This window comes from Lipotes vexillifer, unplaced genomic scaffold (assembly GCF_000442215.2).
Source record: "Lipotes vexillifer unplaced genomic scaffold, Lipotes_vexillifer_v1.1 scaffold626, whole genome shotgun sequence".
In the NCBI taxonomy this organism is placed as follows: Eukaryota; Metazoa; Chordata; class Mammalia; order Artiodactyla; family Lipotidae; genus Lipotes; species Lipotes vexillifer.
In genome coordinates, this window is record NW_006786303.1 from 417,397 (window position 1) to 440,026 (window position 22,630).

At 46.0% G+C, this 22,630-nt stretch overlaps 1 protein-coding gene across 1 annotated transcript in view; it reads left to right on the top strand.

Annotated features, from left to right (window-relative positions):
- The window catches only part of ADAMTS17 (ADAM metallopeptidase with thrombospondin type 1 motif 17), a 347,890-nt gene that overhangs the window by 96,749 nt on the left and 228,511 nt on the right, over positions 1 to 22,630 (top strand). The window contains exon 7 of the mRNA XM_007458461.1: positions 1,009 to 1,052. Within this exon, the coding sequence (XP_007458523.1) occupies positions 1,009 to 1,052 (44 nt within the window). The remainder of the gene's footprint in view (positions 1 to 1,008; positions 1,053 to 22,630) is intronic.

Consider the following 22,630-nt stretch of genomic DNA (forward strand, 5'->3'; position numbering starts at 1 on the left):
GCCGAGGTGAGGATGGAGTGTCAGAAAGGGGAAGGTATTATCCTATGAGGGAGGGCGATGTGTGACCCATCCAGGACCTGCCACTTTCATTGACAACTTTGCTTAGTGACAGCCTGAACCATTTTTCTTCCCAGAGAATTTTTTAAAAGTGAAATGAGAAGAGGTGCCTTCAGAACACACCTTTTCAACCTGAAGCTGCACTGGAGTGTGTTTAGAGAGCTGCAGATGAGTGGGTGCTATCTACCCGTCCCCACGGTATGCCATGAGAAGATGAACGTGGGGCCAGGCACTGTTGTCCTCACCTAGTCCTGGGCAAGATACCACCCAACAAGCGCTCTGTTCAGCTCCCAACTAGGGAATTTATGGGCAGAATAGTGGGAATGCTCTGGTTTTGGAAAAGAATGGCCCAGATCCCTCATTTCATACCTCACAGGCCAGAGGGAGGCCCTTGTACTTGCAGAACCGAGGCTGGATGAGATTTCGAGCATCTTTGCTGTTTCATTTGTCCACAGCCACACACCTGGGAGATCCTAGAGAGCTTTAAAGAATATGTTTTAGAAATGACTTTTTTGTTGTGTTCTCATGTAAGTGATACACGGTCATTCCAGCATCTAAAACCAGTTGCTACCCAAGTAGAGTAACTTAGGAAGTCACTATAGTTTGATGATATTGACTAATAATTATCTCTGATAGATGACTTGGCAAACATCTTCTGAAATTTTCAGCATTGGAAGGAGTCCTTTCAGCAGCTGAATGTTATTTATGGAATATTTCAGCTATGAAAGGAGGATCTTACGTGGGGTAACTGGGCCCACCAGTTGGAAATGTGGTTAATCTTGGCAAACGCTGCTAGTTATTCTTCATTATAACAGGTGGCAACTAAAGTGATAACTTTGTTATGGGCAAGACGAGTAATCAAGATTAATTAGACTAATTGACAATGTTTTCTTCTCCCATTCTTGGAGGTACTACACACACCTGACTATTTCTTTTTTTAAAATTTTTTAGGACAGATTTCTGCGTACACAAAGATGAACCTTGTGACACCGTTGGTAAGTTTAGAGTTAAAATAATAACTCTATACTCTGTGATAATGTGGACACTTGATAACACAGTCTGAAGGAGCCATCCTCAAACAAATTCTGCCTTTTCTGTTACCTCTCTTTTTGGTAAATTTGGTTTCTGATTTTATTTTACTCCTTTCCTAAAAAGTTTTGTAGTTGCTTATGGCAGAAGGCATCTAGACAAAGGGTTAGTAAGGAAGATATGAAAAGTTCAACCAAAGGAAGGAGCCCTCAGGCTGTCCTGAAGTGACTGTAGTTGGGTTGCATTTGTCTCTGAGCCTCTTGATCACCAGTGCAGGAGGGGGACCTCGCTGAATTACACGATTGTCATGAGACAGAAGCTTCACCAAGTGTCGTAAGAGGTGAAGTGGTGTCCTTCCACAGCCTTGGCACCGGGCTCATCGCTTTCTGGTCAAACAGAAGTGATGCTGACACGTAGTGCTGGCAAACACAGTTTCCCTCTCCCCCTGCCCTTCTACCTACACCTCCTCCCCCATCTTCCGCTTCACTTGCCATTTCCTTTCTCTCCTATCTTCAGTTATATCTGGCTTGCTCTTGAACTCTCATAGGTTTCAAATTGGAACCAGTCTTTGAGTGTAGGAATAGAGCACTTGGTTAACAGAAACCAAGAGGGTTTCCAATTTTGTCTGCTATAGCACAAACCTCTATTCACTAAGAGGTTGAAATATTGCACCACCAAAAGCAAGGTTTGGAATTGAATGTGCTTAGAATTGTAGGAAAATTGAAGGACAACAGTATAGGATTGAATATATATTATTGTGGAATTCAAACGTTAAAAACCTGTGCTTCCCATGGAGTACTGGCAGCGGGTAATCCCGGGCCTTCTCTCTGGCTCTGCCAGGTACAAGCTGGGTGATGTTCAGTAAATCTCCATAATCCATAAAATGGTCAGTTTGTACTAGGTGACTTACAAGGTCTTTCCAAATCTAGTAGAATGATAGCTAGCATTTATGTCACATTTTAGAGTTTCAAAATGATTTTTTATACTATACTTTGGCAATCCTCTAGACAAATCTGAGAACTAGGTGTTAAAAACCAAGTAACCAATCTGTGCTTTGTTATTTGGGGGCTGTCTCCATAACAGAATTACTAGGCAAATGCAATGTGAAGTAAGCTTTGATAGAGGGTTAGCTGATGCTTGAGTCTAGTTGGGGCTGTAGAGGACTGGTATATGTCCATCTCTGTCCACTGCCATGGCTGCCAAGGCCGGTGCTATCCAGAGGACTGGCTACTTCTTCCCAGTGTTCACAGCTCAGCTCTGACACCTCCACACTTCACCCAGGAGGGGCTTCTGCTCCCTGCCCCTCCTCTCCCTATGCTTGCCCCTGCGGAGACATGAATCCGTCGTACTGCCCTTGTCTGTACATCTTCCTTGGAAGACTGTGCTACACAGAGCAGAGTCCGGCTTTAACCCATGTGTCATATCCTTCAGCTCCTGGCACAGGGCTGGAGAGGCTGAGTCGCCACTGTTGATCCAATGAGGAAATAAATGAATGAATGCAGATGAAGGAACTACAGTATTTTTGAGTAATGTGCATCTAATGACCTGGTTTTCTTTCATGTGATTTAGAGCCAGCTTTAATTTTCTTTTGAATATGTAACTTTCATGTCTGCGCAGACAGCTAGCTCTCTCAAGCATCCTTCCCTCCTCTAAGCCATATCACCACACTACTTGTATTTGTCTGCTAGTGCGGCTATAACAAAATACCACAGACTGGGAGGCTTAAACAACAGAAATTTATTGTCTCACAGTTCTGGGGGCTGGTTCAAAATTAAAGTGTCAGCAGGGTTGATTCTTCTGAAGCCTTTCTCCTTGGCTTGTAGATGGCCATCTTCTCCCTGTGTCTTCACATGATCTTCCTTCTATGTGTGCCTGTGTCCTAATCTCCTCTTTTTATAAGGATACCACTTATATTGGATCAGAACCCCACTCTTATGATCTCATTTAATCTTAATTACCTCTTCAAAGTCCCCATCTCCAAATACATTCACACTACGGGTTATGGCTTCAACTTACGGTTTTTCGGGGAAAACAGTCACAAAACCTACATGGTGTTTTGTTAGTACACATTTGTCTTAATGTGTCATAATTTACTTGTACATATTATCAAGTCAGTAAGAATAATGGGTAATTTGATAAAAATAATTTAAAAACTGGGCTTATGGCAATCTTATAGCAGTTTCATCCAATTTATTTCTGTATGTTTTTACCTTTATATTTTGAAATAATTATAGAATTTCTTAAAGTTGTCAAAATAGTACAGAGAAGTCAGATACCGATCATCCAGCTTCTATGGTAACATGTAACTATAGTGGATTTCCGAAACCAGGAAATTGATTGGCACCATGCAGTCAACTAAACTACAGATCTTACTCAGGTTTCACTGGTTTTACATGCACTCATTTTTGGTTATATTTTTACCTATTGTTCCATGACATTTTATCACATGTGTGAATTTGTCCATCCACCTTAACAATCAGGAACAAAACTGGTCCATCCCCTCCAAGCAGCTCCCTCTGGCTGGCCTTATAGAATCACCCTCTCCTTCCCTCCCTTTCCCTAACCTTGGTTACTACTTATCTGTAATCCATCATTGTAATTTTGTCATTCCAGCATCCAATTTATTTTTATATTTTGTTTTGATTCCACAGAATGGAAAAATAATCTGAATCACATAAATATGTGGTTGCCAATGCTAAGAGATTTTGAACAGCTGCCTAAATCTCAGGATCCAACTCTAGCATGAAGGGCTGTGCCCTGAGTTTTTTAGAAAATGAGGTAATCTGGTACCTTGAGAAACTGGGAAAACTTGGGGGTTATCAACATCTTATGTTTGATATATAATAGTGTTTTTTGTTTGCTTTGTTGTTTTAATTAGAATAAAACAGATAGTAAAGAGTACAAATCTTGATGGATTTTAAAAATTTATGCCTATACTTGTTTTTTAGTTTATCTCTTATTTATTGAAATAGTTTTAAAGGAGTGTTTTGAATTCTGTTTTAATCTATTTTTTTTAATTGTGGTAAAATACATATAACATAAAATTTACCATCCTAATCATTTTTTTAGTGGACAGTTCAGTGGCATTAAGTACACCCACATTGTTGTGTAATCATATGCCTGTATTCTCAGACAACTACTCAGATTAAGATATGGAATATTCCCAGCCCCAAGAAGGTTCCCTCATGCCTCCTCCAAGTCCCCCAGAGATATGCCCCCACAGGTAACCTACTGTTGTAAATGTTTTAATCACTGTTTTTATAATAGTTTAATTTAAAAAAATAGTTTAAAGTAAATTTCAAAGTTAAATTTGAATGATTCTTTTTTTTTTTTTTTTTTTTTTTTTTCCGGTACGCGAGCCTCCCACTGCTGTGGCCTCTCCCGTTGCGGAGCACAGGCTCCGGAGCGCAGGCCCAGCAGCCATGGCTCACGGGCCCAGCCGCTCCGCGGCATGTGGGATCTTCCCGGACCGGGGCACGAACCCGTGTCCCCTGCATCGGCAGGCCGACTCTCAACCACTGCGCCACCAGGGAAGCCCCTTGAATGATTCATTTGAAGAATCTCTGAGGTAGTGTGTGGAGTTTGGGGTTCCATGAATAATATGGATACTTCTCCTCTACACTGCCCAGTCTGCATTAGCCCAGCTCATCAGACAGGATTCCTGACCGTGGAAACAAGCAAAAAGGGCATGGATCCGAAGGGGGACTGCCCCTGAGGCTGGAGGACCAGGTTGGAACACAGCTAGCGCCCGAGGGAGCCCTGGAGCAGGGGAAGGCTGCGGACCCCAGGCAGAGGTCTGCATCAGGGCTGAGAGGAATGGCGCCGTCTGCCCCACAGCCACCGTGTCACCGGCTCCCCGTTCTGAGTCTTGCTCTCAGTCACGTAGCTGCCTCTTTCTACCCCCACCTGCGTGGGGGTGAGGGTGGCTCTGGCCCTTTGGGCTTCCATAGGGAGGCAGCGGCACCTCCCACAATGAGTGCATGCAAGGTGGGTCTGTTGAGGGGGTGCTTTACAGAGGAAGGATGATGCTGGACAGCTCAGAATGACAATATCCACTACATCCCTGATCTTTTTGTAAAGATTGAAACCCGAGACGCCGACACATCCTCTGTGCACTTGACAGGGATCCTGCTGAGACAGGTGATGGGGCTTCCCTGGCCCTGATTCTAAGGTGGTCCTGACTCCTGTGGGAGCGAGGCCTCACCAAGCTCCTCCACACTGGCTGGTGGCTTGGCTGAGCAGACAAGTGGACACACTTTTAAAGATTCACACCAGACAGACCCTCCCTTCCTCTTGCCACTATGGAAAGGGAAGGGGTGACACTTAGAGGTCTTGCTCATCTCCACCTTGGGGGAAGACACAAGGAGAACTTACGGCAATTCTTAAGGCAGCAGGATCTGGGAAAACAGGCTTCTTCCCTAACAGAAGCAGCTGCCCTCTTACTGTGGTTCCCACTGTGCACATTTCAGACTTGCCTTTGCGGGCTGTGGGCTTTTCCTCTGTTGAATTGCTGCATCCTGTGTGATCTGCTTTCCTGCCACCATCCTAACAGGGAAGCTTCCTACGTGAGAAAAGGGTGCCCGACTTCCAGGATCGTGGAGGCTAGAGACCTCTGGAGGCTTTTGCTGGCCCTTTGCCCTCCTCCTCCCACACCCCGGGGCCTCTCTGAGGTGCCGGCCTGAGCAGCAATGTCTAACCACAGCCTGGCTGACCAGACACGTCTTAGTTACAGTCAGGGGGTGTGGTGCGTTCATCCTGCTCCTACCCTCGGCTGCAGGCTGAGCTATGGTGATTATTTTTTGACAGCCTAATTCAGGCTTTATGAATTTAGTTTTAATTATCGGGATTTATCGTTTTCCTTACTTGGTCTCATAATAGTTTTTAATTACTGGAAAAGCCTTCCTTTTCCTCCCCCAGGAGAGGGATGTGATGGTCCTACACAAAGGAAAATGGATATATTCCACAGCCTCGTGAAATGTGTCACACAGAAGGCCAGAGAGAGGCTGTCAAGGGGCTCCAAGCCCGGTTGGTGTCCTGGGGCCCTGCTGCACTGACATGAGGGTCCCTTTCCACAGCTGTCCCTGAACTTGGGTGGAAGGACCCTTCCTTGTGTGGCCCACAGCACTGGCGCTGAGCTCCCTGAGAGGTCTGGCTGGGCCCGGGGGCACTTCATAAATGTGGCCACTGACCTCCATGCAGCGGGTCCATCTGTGAGGGAGGAAGGGAGCATCACTGACGGGATGAGTGTGTCCAGGAATGAAGCATCTCCTTCAGAAGTCTGTTTCAGGCCAGCCCTCCATGAGGCCATGGATGTAAAATGTGCTGGGGAGCCAGTGAGAGGCGAGGGAGGCTGGGGCTACAGTGTCGCAATGCTGCCTCGGCTGGGTTTTTATTCACTGAATGTGTCATAATTTAGGGCTCAGACAAGAAGGTAAGGCCAAGTTTTATGTATAAAAACAAACATCAGGGCTTCCCTGGTGGCGCAGTGGTTGAGAGCCTGCCTGCCAATGCAGGGGACACGGGTTCGTGCCCCGGTCAGGGAAGATCCCACATGCCGAGGAGCGGCTGGGCCCGTGAGCCATGGCCGCTGAGTCTGCGCGTCTGGAGCCTGTGCTCCACAACGGGAGAGGCCACAACAGTGAGAGGCCCGCGTACTGCAAAAAAAAAAAAAAAAACCCATCAAAATGTATCTGTCTGGCTGCACATTATCCCCTTTACAGTGGTCACCCTGGACGGCCAATTGCTTGATCCAGTCCCAGTGCTGTGGCCAGAAAGTGTGGACACCCCCTTGTGGATTTCCTTCAGAGTGAGCATTCATCTTCTATCTTTTCATGGTGTTGATCAGTCTTCATTCTTCGAGAGTGGTTTTGAATTGTGGAGGTGTTAAATGTTCTGTTCGCTGAATGAGGCTGAAAAATATTGTTTGAGGTAAAAATACAAAAGTTTTATTAGTCAGCTTCGGGTTTCTTTGTTTCTGAGGGCTTTCTCCTATATGTTCATTTTACTTTACTTGTTATTCCTTGGGACCTTACAGAAGTCACGGTTCACTTTTGCTTCAAGATTGTTGGAAGTTGTCTCAGATGACTGCCTTTGGGGAAGCTGCCCCATTGAATGAACAAGTCCTGAGGGGTCCATCTCCTTACCTCATACCCATCTCATGTTGGGCACGGTGCACCCTGGTTCAGTTTCAGGCTTATCCACACCATGTCTTTTTTTTTTGGCGGTACGCAGGCCTCTCACTGTTGTGGCCTCTCCCGTTGTGGAGCACAGGCTCCAGACGTGCAGGCTCAGCGGCCATGGATCACGGGCCCAGCTGCTCCGCGGCATGTGGAATCTTCCTGGACCGGGGCACGAACCCGCGTCCCCTGCATCGGCAGGTGGACTCCCAACCACTGCGCCACCAGGGAAGCCCTACACACCATGTCTTTTGTGTCTACTTTGAGAAGCTTACAAAGGAGAAGGCTTAACATTCAATGACATATTAGTTGTCCCAAATCAGACAACCTGAGGTCTTCAGCAAATTCATCTATTTGTCAGAAGTTATATTGGTATTTATAATAGTGCTCTAGACCATTCTGTGATTTTTGAGAGGTTTTATGAACAATTTTAATTTTGGGAATAAAATATGCATGCACCTAGCAATCAGGGGTTCAGACTGTTTGGGCAAGTGCTGCTGCCTTCCTCATCATACAATAAAAAAAAATAGGTCATTCCCTTAAGAGAATTAGGAAATAGAGTTACTATGAAAGCTAAAAGGTATATACAGTCTTGGTATCTGTGGGATTGTTTCCAGGACCCCCGTGGATACCAAAATCTGTGGATGCTCAAGTCCCTTATATAAAGTGGCCCAGTACACTCAGCCCTGTGTATCCTCAGTTTTGCATCTGCAGATTCAATCAGCTGTGGATGGAAGGGCTGAGTGTACTTGAGTAAACTAACTTTTTCTCTCACTGTTAGGCCTTAAAAGTAGGTAAAGAGTATTTAATGAAAAATGCCAATTAAGTCCTGTCTGGATGTTGGAGGTGGTCTTTTAAAAGACCCTTTGTAGGAGCTGCTGTTGCCTGAGGGAAAAAAAGTGAGGGCAAGAAAGGGGTGACCACGTGGAGTTTCCTCCTAGTCACCTTGTATGGCTGTCCTGTGGTTTGGCTTGAAGATAGTGACTGTAGTGAATAAAAATGTGAGTGTGCATGTGTATGCACATTACATATGTACATATACACATGCCTAGGTGCATGTCTACACATGGAAGTGTGTGGTGTTTACACTTGCTGTACCTTAAAGTCTGGAGGGCTTTCTTTGTTCTTGTAAGTTCCCCAGAAGGGAGCCCTCCGGAGAAGGGACAATACAACAAGAACCAGGGCAGGATTTCTGTTTGGGGCTCAGCAGAAAGTCCATACTGAAACCAGTGGCCCCAGGGGACCAAGTTCAACTTTTCTTCTTCCTCATGCCAGGGTCATGACTAAGGTTACATAATGGCTGAAGTACATTTAAAAATGGTGAAAATATGCGGGTGTGTTTTTGCATGGGGTACCTTTGTTCTGGCACTACATGGGAGACCACAGAACACTTGGTGGTGCTTGAATGCCTTTTGAGATGGAGAGCAAGAGAGCTGAGCAAGAAGGAACTGACCTCTGCAGGGTTTCCAGCTATGGCCCTTCAGATGTAGGCTGTGGAGCCCCCTCTTACCTTCAGGTCGACAAGTGGGTGGCTTGTGAGAGAGTTTCCTTCTGGAGGCTGCTGGGTTGCACCATTGTGGGTTCTGTGCTTGGGTGGCCAACGGAGGCAACTCTGAAGCAGATGCCCTTCCAGTTAGTGGTCCCTAACCTGCGGGAGATGTCAGTGACATCGGTGTCGGGCCACAGACCACCGCCCTCTCATTTAGCACAGGCCTCAGCATGACAACAGCAGAAGGACTGTGTCTCTGTTGCTCCTCGATGCTTCCACCCTCATGGCCCAAGAGCACTTTATCATTAGCTTAGAGAGAAGTGGGGGCCTCTCTGCCTTGCCAGACAGCTCTTACTCATGTGATGCTGAGGCAATTTGCTAGAAACATAAAACTCCTCCCGGCCTGGGGGAAATGTGGGGGAGTAGAGTCACAAATGGGAAACCAGGCCTTTCTGAGATGCCTTCTGTGTAATTGTGAGTCCCAAAGCCCTCTGGAGCCTTTGGGCAGCCTCTCGCTGAGATCAGTAGGAGTGGGCAGGAGAAGTGAGGGGCCAGGCTCCTCTGCAGTGGGTCCTGCCCTGGCTGACAAGGGCCCTGAGCCAGAGAGGTGCCCCCACCATGGCTTCCTTTCCAGTGGCCCTCAGGGTGGTTCCCATTCACCACCTGCAGCCCCTCATCTGCACAGTGAACGCTGAATCTCCTTGGGCTGTGGCTTGGCTCAGTCCAGGAGTCTGAGCATCGTCTCTGTGGGGAGACTGGGGTTCAGATCCTGCTTCCACCACTGTCCTGTGTGAGTCCCCTGATATCTCTAGCTCTGTTTTCTCCTCTGTAAAATGGGGATAATGATACTCAGAGTTATTGTGAAGGTTAAATGAGATGATCAATTGCATCCCTTAGGATGGATATTGCCAACAATAACAACAAAAACTTGCAGAAAATAACAAGTATTGGTGAGGATGTGAAGAGATGGGAACACTTGTATACTGCTGGTGGGAATGTAAAATGGTGCACCCACTATGGAAAAGAGTATGGTGGGTCCTCAAGAAATAAAAATAAGATCCAGGAATTCCACTTCTAGGTATCTACCCCAACAAAATGGAACTTGAACAGATATTTGTACACCTGTGTTCATAACAGCATTATTCACAATAGCCAAAAGGTGGAAGCAACCCAAGTGTCCTTTTTACATACACAGAATAATATTCAGCCTTAAAAAAGAAAAGAATTCTGAGATATGGGTAAAACTTGAAGATGTTATGCTAAATGAAATAAGCCAGTCACAAAAAGGCAAGTACTGTGTAATTCCACCTAACGTCCCTGAGGAGTCAAATTCATAGAGACAGAAAATAGATTAGTGGATGCCAGGGGCTGGAGGGGCGGAATAATGAAGAGTTAGTGTTTAATGGATACAGAGGTTCAGTTTGGGAAGGTGAAAAAGCTCTGAAGGTGGATGGTGGTGATGGTTGCACAACAATGTGAATGTATTTAATGCCGTTAAACTGTATGCTTAAAAATGGTTAAAATGGTAAATTGTATGTTGTATATACTTTACCACGATTTTTTTTTAAATGCTATGACCAAGGAAGCAAAGTAATTACTTTTATTCAATAGTACTTCTTCTCAAAGATTTCTTCCAAGAAAAATGGTGAAGATGAGAGAAAAAGTACAATTTCCAGAGAAGGGTGTCCTCATGCTTCCCTCCCTGGGAGGCCAGGTGGCAGTGAGGTGCTGCAAGAGCTGCAGGGCCCTGGGGTGGTGTGGGGGGCAGAGCAGGGAAGGAGGGAGGAAAGGAAGGCTGGGAGAGGGCTAGGCTCTGGGTGTGGAGAGAGAGTGAGGAGAGAAGAGAGCATATGAAGAAATGTTGCTGGAGGGTTGAATTAGAGGGCCCTTTCTGATGTTCTCAGAGAGATGCAAGTAGGGATTAGGAGGCCCTTTTTGGTTGTTAGGCTGTGCTTCTTTGGCTTAGATTCCAGAGCCAGATTGGACCTTGCAGGCACTGAGACTTAGTGAAGTTACTGCTGATATTTTTGGACCTTGAGCCATTCTCATCTACGTCTGGCATTAAAATCATCACTTTAGAGTCGAGCCAAGAGTTCACTTTCCCAGTGACTGCTCAGTTGTTGCACTCATGGTATACAGAGCTAGGGTTGGTCACACTGAAGTCATGTGATGCTCAGAAGTAACCACAGGGGCAGGACGTGTGTGACCCTCTCAAGGTAGAAATGCAATTTAGGGGAGAATGTTTGTTTGCTGCTTGCATACTTCAGGCAGTTCACTGGGATTCAGTGGTGTCTGTGAGCTCATTAAATTGAAGAACCCCCAGCTCTCCCATATGAAGGTTGTTTCTGAGTTTTTAACCTCAGTTTCTACAAATATGCAGCTTAAGAGACAGGAGTGCTTTAAGAAGGAGAGAGGAGGTTATGTAAGACCAATCTATTGGTCTGTTCTGTTGCACAGAGACCAGATCTTGGCCTGGCTGTTATTTTGGGTTTGGGTTCCAAATGCCTTTGGAATTATTGGCATAGACAACTTGGATGAGAAGTTACTGACAAGTACTGTTGTGGGGGAAGAGCATATTATTGATGTACAGGAAAGGGCTGAGTCATTGTCAGGAAGGGGCTGAGTCATGGTGAGGAAGTGCTGAGTTCATTAGGAAGGGCTGAGTCATGGTTAGGAGAGCACTGAGTCATGGTGAGGAAGGGATAAGTCATGGTCAGGATGGGGCTTAGTGATGGTGAGGAAGGGCTGAGTCATGGTGAGGAAGGGCTGAATTATGGTAAGGAAGGGCTGAGTCATGGTAAGGAGAACACTGAGTCATGGTCAAAGGGCTGAGTCATGGTGAGGAAGGGCTGAGTCATGGTGAGGAGAACACTGGTGAGGAGGGCTGAGTTGTGTTTAGTACATGTTGCTGACACAGTCCAGGGTGTTTTGGAAAGACTGCTAACTGTTATCCACGCCTATTTTTTTTCTTCCTGGATGATTAAATTTCCCTACCATCCTGGCATTAGGTGTGGCAAAAGTGACTGCTTTGTCCACTGGAATGGGAATAGAAGTGATGTGCACTATTTCCAGGTCTGGCCCCTACATTCCTCCTGTGAAATGGTGCTTGAGGCTCTTCCTCTATTGGTTGACTGGCTAAGGCCCAACCAGGAGCCAGCATCCTCAGGCCCTGAAACATTGGATGTTATGTGAGTGAGAAATAAAGCGTCTGAAGACAATGAGATTTGAAGTTTTGTTTGCGACAGCACTTACCTCCAATATCAGAAACGCCGAAGGCTGAATTGAATATAAGACTTACCCTTGAGGTACTTTAAGTTCTCAAGGCAGTGAAGACTTCATCTCTGTGGGGACTGAGAGGATGGCAGCACCATCTCCATGTTCAGGCTGAAAGAACAGCTTTGGCAGGTGACCCACGGGGCCTGGTGGAACAAGGAACAGGGCCCAGAATCTTGAGCAGTTTCTAGTGAAGAATTAAAAAGCAGTCTTGGACTTGGAGGGAAGGAAGACTTAACTCTTATTTTCTTCTACCCATCTTATGTGCATTAGCTGGGGCCCTTTAAATTAGACTGACAAAGGACAAATTAACAACTGAAAAGCAAACACAAGTTGACTAATGCATGCATCATGCATACATGTGGGAACACCCAGTGGGGAGTGACTTTAAGGGGTGTTTAGAACTTGAGCTTGTATAGCATCTTAAAAAAGAGCAGTAATTTTTTTTTTTTGTCTGTCAAATGACCTACATTCATAAATATTTATTATGCTGTCTCCAAATATGTTTTTTTTTACATCTTTATTGGAGTATAATTGCTTTACAATGGTGTGTTAGTTTCTGCTTTATAACAAAGTGAATCAGTTATACATATATATATGTCCCCATATCTCTTCCCTCTTGCATCTCCCTCCCTCCCATCCTCCCTATCCCACCCCTCTAGGTGGTCACAAAGTACAGAGCTGATCTCCCTGTGCTACACGGCTGCTTCCCACTAGCTGTCTATTTTACATTTGGTAGTGTATATATGTCCATGCCATTCTCTCACTTTGTCACAGCTTTCCCTTCCCCCTCCCCATATCCTCAGGTCCATTCTCTAGTAGGTCTTTGTCTTTATTCCCCTCTTACCCCTAGGTTCTTCATGACCTTTTTTTTTTTTCTTAGATTCCATATATATGTGTTGGCATACGGTATTTGTTTTTCTCTTTCTGACTTACTTCACTCTGTATGACAGACTCTAGGTCCATCCACCTCTCTACAAATAACTCAATTTCATTTCTTTTTATGGCTGAGTAATATTCCATTGTATATATGTGCCACATCTTCTTTATCCATTCATCCGATGATGGACACTTAGGTTATTTCCATCTCCTGGCTATTGTAAATAGAGCTGCAATGAACATTTTGGTACATGACTCTTTTTGAATTATGGTTTTCTCAGGGTACATGCCCAGTAGTGGGATTGCTGGGTCGTATGGTACTTCTATTTGTAGTTTTTTAAGGAACCTCCATACTGTTCTCCATAGTGGCTGTACCAATTCACATTCCCACCAGCAGTGCAAGAGTGTTCCCTTTTCTCCACACCCTCTCCAGCATTTATTGTTTCTAGATTTTTTGATGATGGCCATTCTGACTGGTGTGAGATGATATCTCATTGTAGTTTTGATTTGCATTTCTCTAATGATTAATGATGTTGAGCATTCTTTCATGTGTTTGTTGGCAGTCTGTATATCTTCTTTGGAGAAATGTCTATTTAGGTCTTCTGCCCATTTTTGGATTGGGTTGTTTGTTTTTTTGTTATTGAGCTGCATGAGCTGCCTGTAAATTTTAGAGATTAATCCTTTGTCAGTTGATTCATTTGCAAATATTTTCTCCCATTCTGAGGGCTGTCTTTTGGTCTTGTTTATGGTTTCCTTTGCTGTGCAAAAGCTTTGAAGTTTCATTAGGTCCCATTTGTTTATTTTTGTTTTTATTTCCATTTCTCTAGGAGGTGGGTCAAAAAGGATCTTGCTGTGATTTTATGTCATGAGTGTTCAGCCTATGTTTTCCTCTAAGAGTTTGATAGTTTCTGGCCTTCCATTTAGGTCTTTAATCCATTTTGAGCTTATTTTTGTGTATAGTGTTAGGGAGTGTTCTGATCTCATACTTTTACTTGTACCTGTCCAGTTTTCCCAGCACCACTTACTGAAGAGGCTGTCTTTTCTCCACTGTATATTCTTGCCTCCTTTATCAAAGATAAGGTGACCATATGTGCGTGGGTTTATCTCTGAGCTTTCTATCCTGTTCCATTGATCTATCTTTCTGTTTTTGTGCCAGTACCATACTGTCTTGATTACTGTAGCTTTGTAGTATAGTCTGAAGTCAGGGAACCTAATTCCTCCAGCTCCGTTTTTTGTTCTCAAGATTGCTTTGGCTATTTGGGGTCTTTTGTGTTTCCATACAAAATGTGAAATTTTTTGAAAAAGAACAGTAAATTTTAAAGAAATAAATGGTCAAAGGAAAAGGACTTTGAGTTTCTGGGGTGGCAAATTGTAAGAAAGTATATATGTGGGAGACCTAATGGTACATAAGGGCTATGTAAAGCAAGGTTTGTTAGAGTCCTCTGGTGCCATCTCTGGGCTGATAAGGGTCTAGGGTTATCTCCAGTGATTAACTTCTGTAGAGAGGGCATGGGGGGACACCTTTACAAACATATGGCCTGCCTTTAGGCAGATGAGGGGAGGGCAGAGAGCTTTTTTGTACCTGTATATTCTCAATTGCCTCCAGCTCAAAATAATCCTTATGCCAAAGTGGCACATTTTGGGGTGGCATGTTATGCGACCCTTGAGACTTCTCTGGGATCTTGAGGGAAATTCCTTCCATTGTTGAAGATATTTAGGGCTGAGGAGGGAAAAGAGGCCCAAAGATTGCTGCTCCTTGAGAATACTGCTGAGGACAGGGAACTCACAGGTACTGCACAGCCCTGCTGCACAGATGTGGTCTAGATATGGACCAGCAGCTTCCTAGCCTTGATCAGGGGCCCAGCGCCAGTCCTGGGTGTGAGGTGGAGCCCAGAGCCCCTCATGTGTCTCCCAGGCAGCAGGTAGGCACATGAGGAGTCCTGTAACAACTGGACCACCCACCCTCAGCATTTTCCTGACCCCAGTGTGAGGGGAGCAGGCTCACTGATGATCCTGGATGGCCTTGAACTTTGGGGTTGGGCACGCTCTGGTTTTGCTGTGATTGAGTGCTAGAGAGATGCCCAGTGTCAGCTTTAGCCTGGAGACCACCCCCTCCGTCATTGGCCAGATGGGGGCGATCCTGAGGGGGGGGCTCATTTCCCCAGAGGGTTTACTGTTTCCCTGCTGGAAGGTTGTAAGGCTCTGATGGGATTCACGTTTGACTTCTTGTCAAGTCAGCTACGTGAAGGCGATGTGTCCTTGTCCACCCTCTTCCTAGCTGCATCAGCCTTTTCTCTCTGCAGTGCCCTGGCCCTCACTTCCATAGCACTAAGCAGGCCAAGGAACCTCGTGGGTGGCTTAGTAGATGTCCACGGGTGGCCAAGGGGCCAGCCTCTGTGGTTCTGGAGCACTTCTCCAGGCTCCCTCCTTCAGTGCTGGAGAGGTCCCCTTCTCCACTCACTTGCACAAGAGGTGGCCTCTTCTTGCTTCTCTGCCTCCTTACATCTTCTGTTGGTGAAGGGCATCATTTTTCTCAGCTCGGGCTGCTATAAGGAAATACCACAAATGGGAAGCTTCAACAACAGACATTTATTTCTCACAGTTCTGGAGGCTGGAAGTCCCAGATCAAGGTGCCAGTCAACTCAGTGTCTGGTGAGGACCCTCTTCCTGGCGTGCAGACGATGGCTGTGTCCTTGTGGTGGAGGGCAAGTGAGCTCTGGTCTCTATTCCTTTTCTTTTAAGGACGACTGTTGTGTCCTCATGTGGGGCCTCACCCCATGATGCATCTAAATCTAATCAGTATCATCTAATACTATCACATTTGGGGGTTAGGGCTTTAACAAATGAATTTGGGGGGCACAAACATGCAGTCCACAGCAGGCATCAATGCAGTGTAACGTCGCACAGGCCTGGGGGTGGTGCCAAGATCCAGGCCTTCTTAGAACTTAGCCTCAGAAAGTTGAAGAGCTTTGCTTCCAGCAGAGCCTTCTACTGTGCTGTCCACCTTCCCTGCTTGATGGACGGTACCAGTGCCGCGCTTTGTCCTGTCATCCTGGGTGTTGATGGAGGTGATGCTGAGAGCAGCTCCCATTTGTTGAGAGCTCCCGTGTCAGATACTTCATGTTTTTAATTCATGTAATCCTCACATTTCTATTAGGAAGTGCTGCTGTAATCCCCACTTCACATGCGGGGAAGCTGAGGTACAGAGAAGTAAATAACTTGCCTGAAGCCACATAGCTTGTAAGAGGTAGAGCCAGCATTTGACCCAGGACAGTTCAGTTTCAGTCTTTTGTTTTCTTACCTGTACTTTTCTCCTAACTATATCTTGCCTTTCAATAACGTTCTAAGAGAGGTATTATTCCTGTTAGCAGATGGGAAACTGAGTCTCCAAAAGGATATATTTCTTGTCTGAAATTATACTGTTGCTTAGTGACAGCTGGCCTTGTACTCACTCACTGTAAAGCCTGAGAGTTTAACTCCCACCTCTCCTCCTGGCAGATCTGTGCCCATTCATTTTTCTCTTTCTGCAAGCATATATCACCCATTATTATTTTTACCCAGTATTTTCTTCTTTTCATTGTCTTTATCATATGTACTATTTGCAAAATGGATCTCTGTCCTCTCCTATATCTTGCTTTTTCAGCATTCATACTCCTAAGTATTCTTTGAGAACCTACTGTGGGCCAGGCACTGCTCCAGCCCTGGGGATGCATAATATACAAAATAAATGTCCCTGTTTTTGTGGAACTGACATTCTAGTGGAAGGGATGGATATGTACTATCAGTAAGTAAACTCCAGAGTAGGGATAAAGTGATAAAGTGGAGAAACAAAGCAGAGAAGGGGGATAGGAAGCTGATAGGGCGGGACTTCACATTTCAGCTTGAGTGGCTGAAGACTTTGCTCAGAGGGTGATTTGGAAATCAGACTCTCCACCTGTAATGCCTTTGGCAGGCCAGGGCTTCTAGAAGTGCTGAGGTTAACTCTGTTGTCAGTATGAATCTCTGAAAGCCAACGAAGGGTCCCCAGGGTGAGCAGCCAGGGTGGACAGCTGTTCCCCAGTGGGAGCAAGTGTGGTGTCCCCTGGGCCCACTCCCCGTGTAGTACTCCTAGCTCTGCGTCTCAGCCACAGTCAGACCTGGATTTGAGTCTTCATGCTGCCACTTACTTGACCTTGGGCATATCAATTAATAAACTCATCAGTTCTCAGTTTCCTTGTTTGTATGAGATATCAACATCTCCCCTGCAGGCCTGCTTTGAGAAAATGCCTGTGGAAACCATAATGCAGGGTGACTGCTCTGTACATCTTGTCTCTGCTTCCTTTCAGTGGCCACAGGACATTATGCCCAGCCACCCCCATCCTGTCATTGGGGAAGGGCTCTGGGGTGGGGATTCAGCAGCAGGTCGGGGTGAAGGCTCTCCAGGCCTCTCCAGTTTCAGTGTGAGCCAAGACAGGCAGGCAGAAGGTAGAGGCTGAGGGTAGGGGGCCTGATGTTTATTGAGGGCCTCCCACTTGCCAGATGCTGTGCTGGGGCCTTGTGTGGAAGGTACAGCTTCCAATTTACAGATGGAAAAACCAAGGCAGAGTTACTCACCCAAAGTTGCACAGTGAGCAAATGTGGGCTGACCTGACACCCACCTTATGCTTGTGCTGGAAGGGGTAAGGTGACTCTAGGGCAGAGTTTTGGAGGCCTGGGGGCCCTAGGGAGCCTGGCTTGCAAGTTTGAATTTGAGTCTGGTGGTAACAGGAGCCACCGAAGTGAGCTTATCCCACATTGTCTGCAGAGAAGAAGAGAGGAATTGGAGCTGGGATCCAGGCATCCAACCACAGTTCCCTCCTGTGACAGAGCCAGGTTTGGCTCAGTTCTTGGAGAAGCAGGGGGTGGAGCATGGGACAGCCAGTTGATATTTTTATATAATAAAGATTTAAAGAGGTTGCATATAAACTGTATGGAACCAAGTCAGATAGGCTTCTAAGATTAGCATGCATGGGAATCACTTAGAATGCAGATGGCTGGGCCTCACCCCCAGGCTTTGGATTCAGTGGGTCTGTGGAGGGCTGGGTGATGCTGATGCTTGGTCTGGGGACCATGCTTGGAGAACCGCTGCCTTATGTGATTGTGGCTAGGGTCCTTGATTTGCTTGTTATGGTTTGTTAATTAACAAAAACAAAAAAAAAAACACAGTGACATGAATATAGATGTTGTGTAAACATCTTAAAAATTTACTTTTGTACAAAGAGCTGTGACGATGTGGGTTTCTGAGTTACTTCCTATGTTCTCTCCATTTGAGCCTGTAGAACTCTAACAGCTGACCCATGTTAGGGATGGTAATTGAGTCAGTCGCTGGGGACTATGGACATTTGTGATAATTAGGATATTGACTGTCAGCCAAGGAATCAGACTTGCCCCAAATGTTCTGTCACCTCGTCAGATTTTCCATGAACTTAGTACTGGTTGTTAAGAGGGGCAGAGGGAGTGGAGGTTTCCAGCACAGCCTCTAGTTTTCCTCTGCCTGGTTCAAATCCCAGCTCTGCTGCTCACAGTAGAACCCTGGGCAGTTTCCTTGTCCTCTTATTTCAGTTTCCTAATCTGTAAAATGGGGATAGTAGTAATTCTTATTTGGGTAGTAGTCATGGAAAGGAAGTGAGTCATTTATTGTAGGTAGAGGGCCTAGAACTCATGGTAAACGCTCCGTCATCGCCGGCCATGGTGGTCTTGTTTCAGTGCCCCCTGCCCAACAGGTGCAGAACAAGACCCTGAAAGTCCTCAGTGGTGCTGTTTGGGAAGAGGGATGCTGGAAGCTAATGGTTCTCCAAGGGTGATCCCAGACCACAGCATCAGCACCACCTGTGACCGTGCTAGGCCGGCACATTCTCAAGCCCCATCCAAGCCCTTCCGCATCAGTATCTCTCTGCTCAGTCTGTATTTTCATAAGCTCTCGGGGGATTCTGATGTACACTCAAGTTTGAGAACTACTGATCTAAGCCTTGGCGGTACCAGAGAAGCAGGAGGACTTAGTTCTCCTGGCTCTGTGTGTGTGTGTAGAGTGTGGGAGGGGGCAATGGGAGCTTTACCTGAGAGCTTGGGGAAGCCAGACGCCCAGAAGCTGCATTAAGTAACTGGTGAGGCAGCATGATAGACTCCTAGCCCCACCGTCAGCACCGCTTACTTCCTGCCCAGGCTCCAGGCATGGCTTTTCTGGCAAATGGAATCTTGGTCATATCACTGCTGACAGATGAGAGTATCCCTGAATATCATTTCTCCCTTACATTTCCCACCCCCTGAGGATCTTCTGGCATCTGTCTCACTGTGGGGCTATTTAGACCGTCTTCTTCTCGAATTGCTTAAAGGTGCTGCTTGTACAGCATAGGTCTCCTTTCCCTTTTCCCACGGCATTCCAGGGTTTTCCTCTATGAAAATGATTAGTGGGTTTTGTTTTGTTTTTTGAAAAGGCAATTCAGTTGAATGCGTCCTCCCTCAAGTTGCTTTTCTCCTGTACCCCAATGTTCTCCTGTAACATTGTCTCCTGTACCCCAGAGTTACAAAACCAAAAGGGACCAAACAGCTGTGCAGGGTTGCGGTAAGAGTGCCTCGGGAGCAGCGGGGTGGCCTGCTTCTCTCCACCTTGGCTGAGCTGCTGATTAGATGGAAGGGTTCCTAGGGAGGCAGCGCGAGGCGATGGGCAGGAGCCCCTGCGGCCAGCCTTATGGGCTGGTTGTAGCATTTCCTTTGCCACAGGGCTCCAATTGCCAAGATAAACATACATTTTTTTTTTAATGGAGGTTGCCCATTCTTTTTTTTTTTTAATTACTGAATTTATTTATTTTTGGCTGTGTTGGGTCTTCGTTTCTGTGCGAGGGCTTTCTCTAGTTGCGGCAAGCGGGGGCCCCTCTTCATCGCGGTGCGTGGGCCTCTCACTATTGCGGCCTCCCCCGTTGCAGAGCACAGGCTCCAGATGCGCAGGCTCAGTAGTTGTGGCGCATGGGCTCTAGTCGCTCCGCGGCATGTGGGATCTTCCCAGACCAGGGCTCGAACCCGTGTCTCCTGCATTGACAGGCAGACTCTCAACCACTGTGCCACCAGGGAAGCCCAAACATAGATTTTGAGATAAAGTGGACCCCCAGATGTCTTCGTCTTGGAAAAAGAAATCAATAAGATAGTCTCCGTGTTGCGCCAAGAAGTCCTCCTCCACACTCAGATTTGCACAGGCCTGCGTGTGAAGGTGGGACGGAGCTGGGGATGCAGGGACTGTGCTCGTGCTGAGGAGGCAGGTCAGGGAACAGAAGAAGCGGCTCTGGGGCACTGGCTGTCCTCCTCAGCAAGGTGAGACCTTTCCCTTGCTCATTGATGGGATGGTGATGGGACTGCTGCACACCTGTCGATGTTGTCAGAATTAAGTATGGGAACAAATATAAAGCGTTGGGCACAGCCCCTGCCTTCCTTGTGGGAAGTGGTAGTTGTGATTTTTATTAGCAATTTCTAGAAGTTGACTGGCCATCATATGGCTTTTGTTTCAGAAGATGCCTGATACTTCTAATCCACCAACAATTCCCACCCACTCTGCCCTCAGAACATATTCTTAATCAGACCTCTTTTAGCCATACCTGCCATTCCCCCTGTGGTCCAGGCCTCTGTCACCCTCATCCACAGTGTCTCCAGGCCTCCACAGTGGCCTCCTGAACAGCAAGTTTTTACATGACAGCCAGAGGGTTACTTTCAAAACACAAATCACATCATGTGAGTTCCTTGCTCACAATCCTCCAATGGCCTCCAGAACACATGGCCTGCAGCGCTCCCCTGACCTCACTTCCTACTGCTCATGGTATCGCTCACCTGTGCCAGCCATGCTGGCCTCTGGCCTCTTCCTCCCTTGCCATCTTGTTCTTGTTTCCTAGAACAAGTAGGGAGGGGTGTAGCCAGTGGAGCATCTGTGTCCCACCAGCATGTTTTTGATTAAGAAGAAAGTGGGCTTACTGAGAGAGTGTATAACCTCTCTGTATGACTTGATGTTGGTCTAGGAATACCAGAGTATTCGTTACATATCTGGCACTCTTTTCATCTCTCCCAGGCTTCTAAAGCCCATGGATGGTCCATACCCAGGACTTGAATGTCACCTCTGCCTTTGGCGGGGGTGATGCACGTTGGGGAGTGGGGAGGTGGCTGCAGGGGGAAACCAAGCCTCCCACCCTGACTCCGCCCTGCAGGCAGAGCCCTACCTGGAGGGATTTGCCTCCTGTGCTGATGTGGGGCTATGTTGGCTCTGCTGAGGAAATTTTTACCTTCTGAGATTTGTAATGAAATCTGGAACTGCCTTCTAGCCAGGTATCCCAGCTCAACCTGATTTTTCTGCTTATCTTTTTCTGAGTGTAAATTTCTTCATTACTTCAGCTGAGGGAAAACAAGTCTTGACTCGTAAAGTAATCCAAGTGGAGCTAAGATCTCCTTGATTCATTTTTGTTAATCTATTACATTCTAGCGCAGTTATAAGTAAAATGAAGGTTCAGGAATTAAACATAGAGACTAAGGGAGGAGAATGTTGCCAAAGATTTTTTCTGTGTCTGTGCTTAGCCCAAATTTGGGCTCAAAAGAAGAAAAATGATGAGAAATTACTACACATCATTCAAGTCTCCAGGGGATTACTGTAGGATTACATAATACAATCATGAATGCGTCTAAGGCCAGAAAATGTACACTCAAAACTCAGAAGAAAGCAGACAATAGAAGACCCTTTTGGACAAGACTTAGTGAGTTCAGGAAAAGCCGGCACCTGACCAGCCAAGTAAGTGATTCCAAACACCTCCAGCCCTGAGGAAGCCTTGGACATGCCGGGAAATTACTCATCATGTGATGTCAGCTCTGGAGAAGGCCTTTTAATCCTAAACTAAGAGATCAGCTGGTGAAACACTTAGAAATATGCCCATTTGATTATAGATGGTCCATGGAGGAGAGAGCAAGTTCTGTCAGTAGCTGGCCGGGTCCTCTTCTCTCATCCAGGCCAGGCTGGCAGATAAGAGGTGCCAGTCGTTCTGGTAAGAAGGCAATTATTTATTTTGATTGCAAAGCAATGTTCATTATTATTATCATTTTTTAACATCTTTATTGGAGTATAATTGCTTTACAATGGTGTGTTAGTTTCTGCTGTATAACAAAGTGAGTCAGCTATACGTATACATGTATTCCCATATCTCCTCCCTCTTGCCTCTCCCTCCCACCCCAAGAAGGCAATTATTGTCTGCATAGTTCCAACGGCTGCTTTTTGAAGTAATAAGCTTAGGCATACTGGGAAATGTCTTTAATGAAATGAGAATTAACCAGAGAATTAGATGTAGGGGTCATTGCCAAGAGGCATTACACTGAAGCCTCAATTAAACTTTCCATTGGATTATCTGATGATAAGTAGTTGTGCCTTTGGGATTTTATTGTCTTTGATAAATGGCATGGGTTCAGGATCTAAGGCAACATAGTCCCTAACACAACACAGTGCTGGAAATAGTGAGGCATGCCATCACTAGATACAAACCACTTCAATTACCGTATGGAAGTATTTATCTTAAAAAAAATTTTTTTTTTTTTTTAAATATTTATTTATTTATTTATTTTTGGCTGTGCTGGGTCTTCGTTGCTGCGTGCGGGCTTTCCCTAGTTGCGGCTAGTGGGGGCTACTCTTCATTGTGTGTGCGGGCTTCTCATTGCGGTGGCTTCTCTTTGTTGCAGAGCAGGGGCTCTA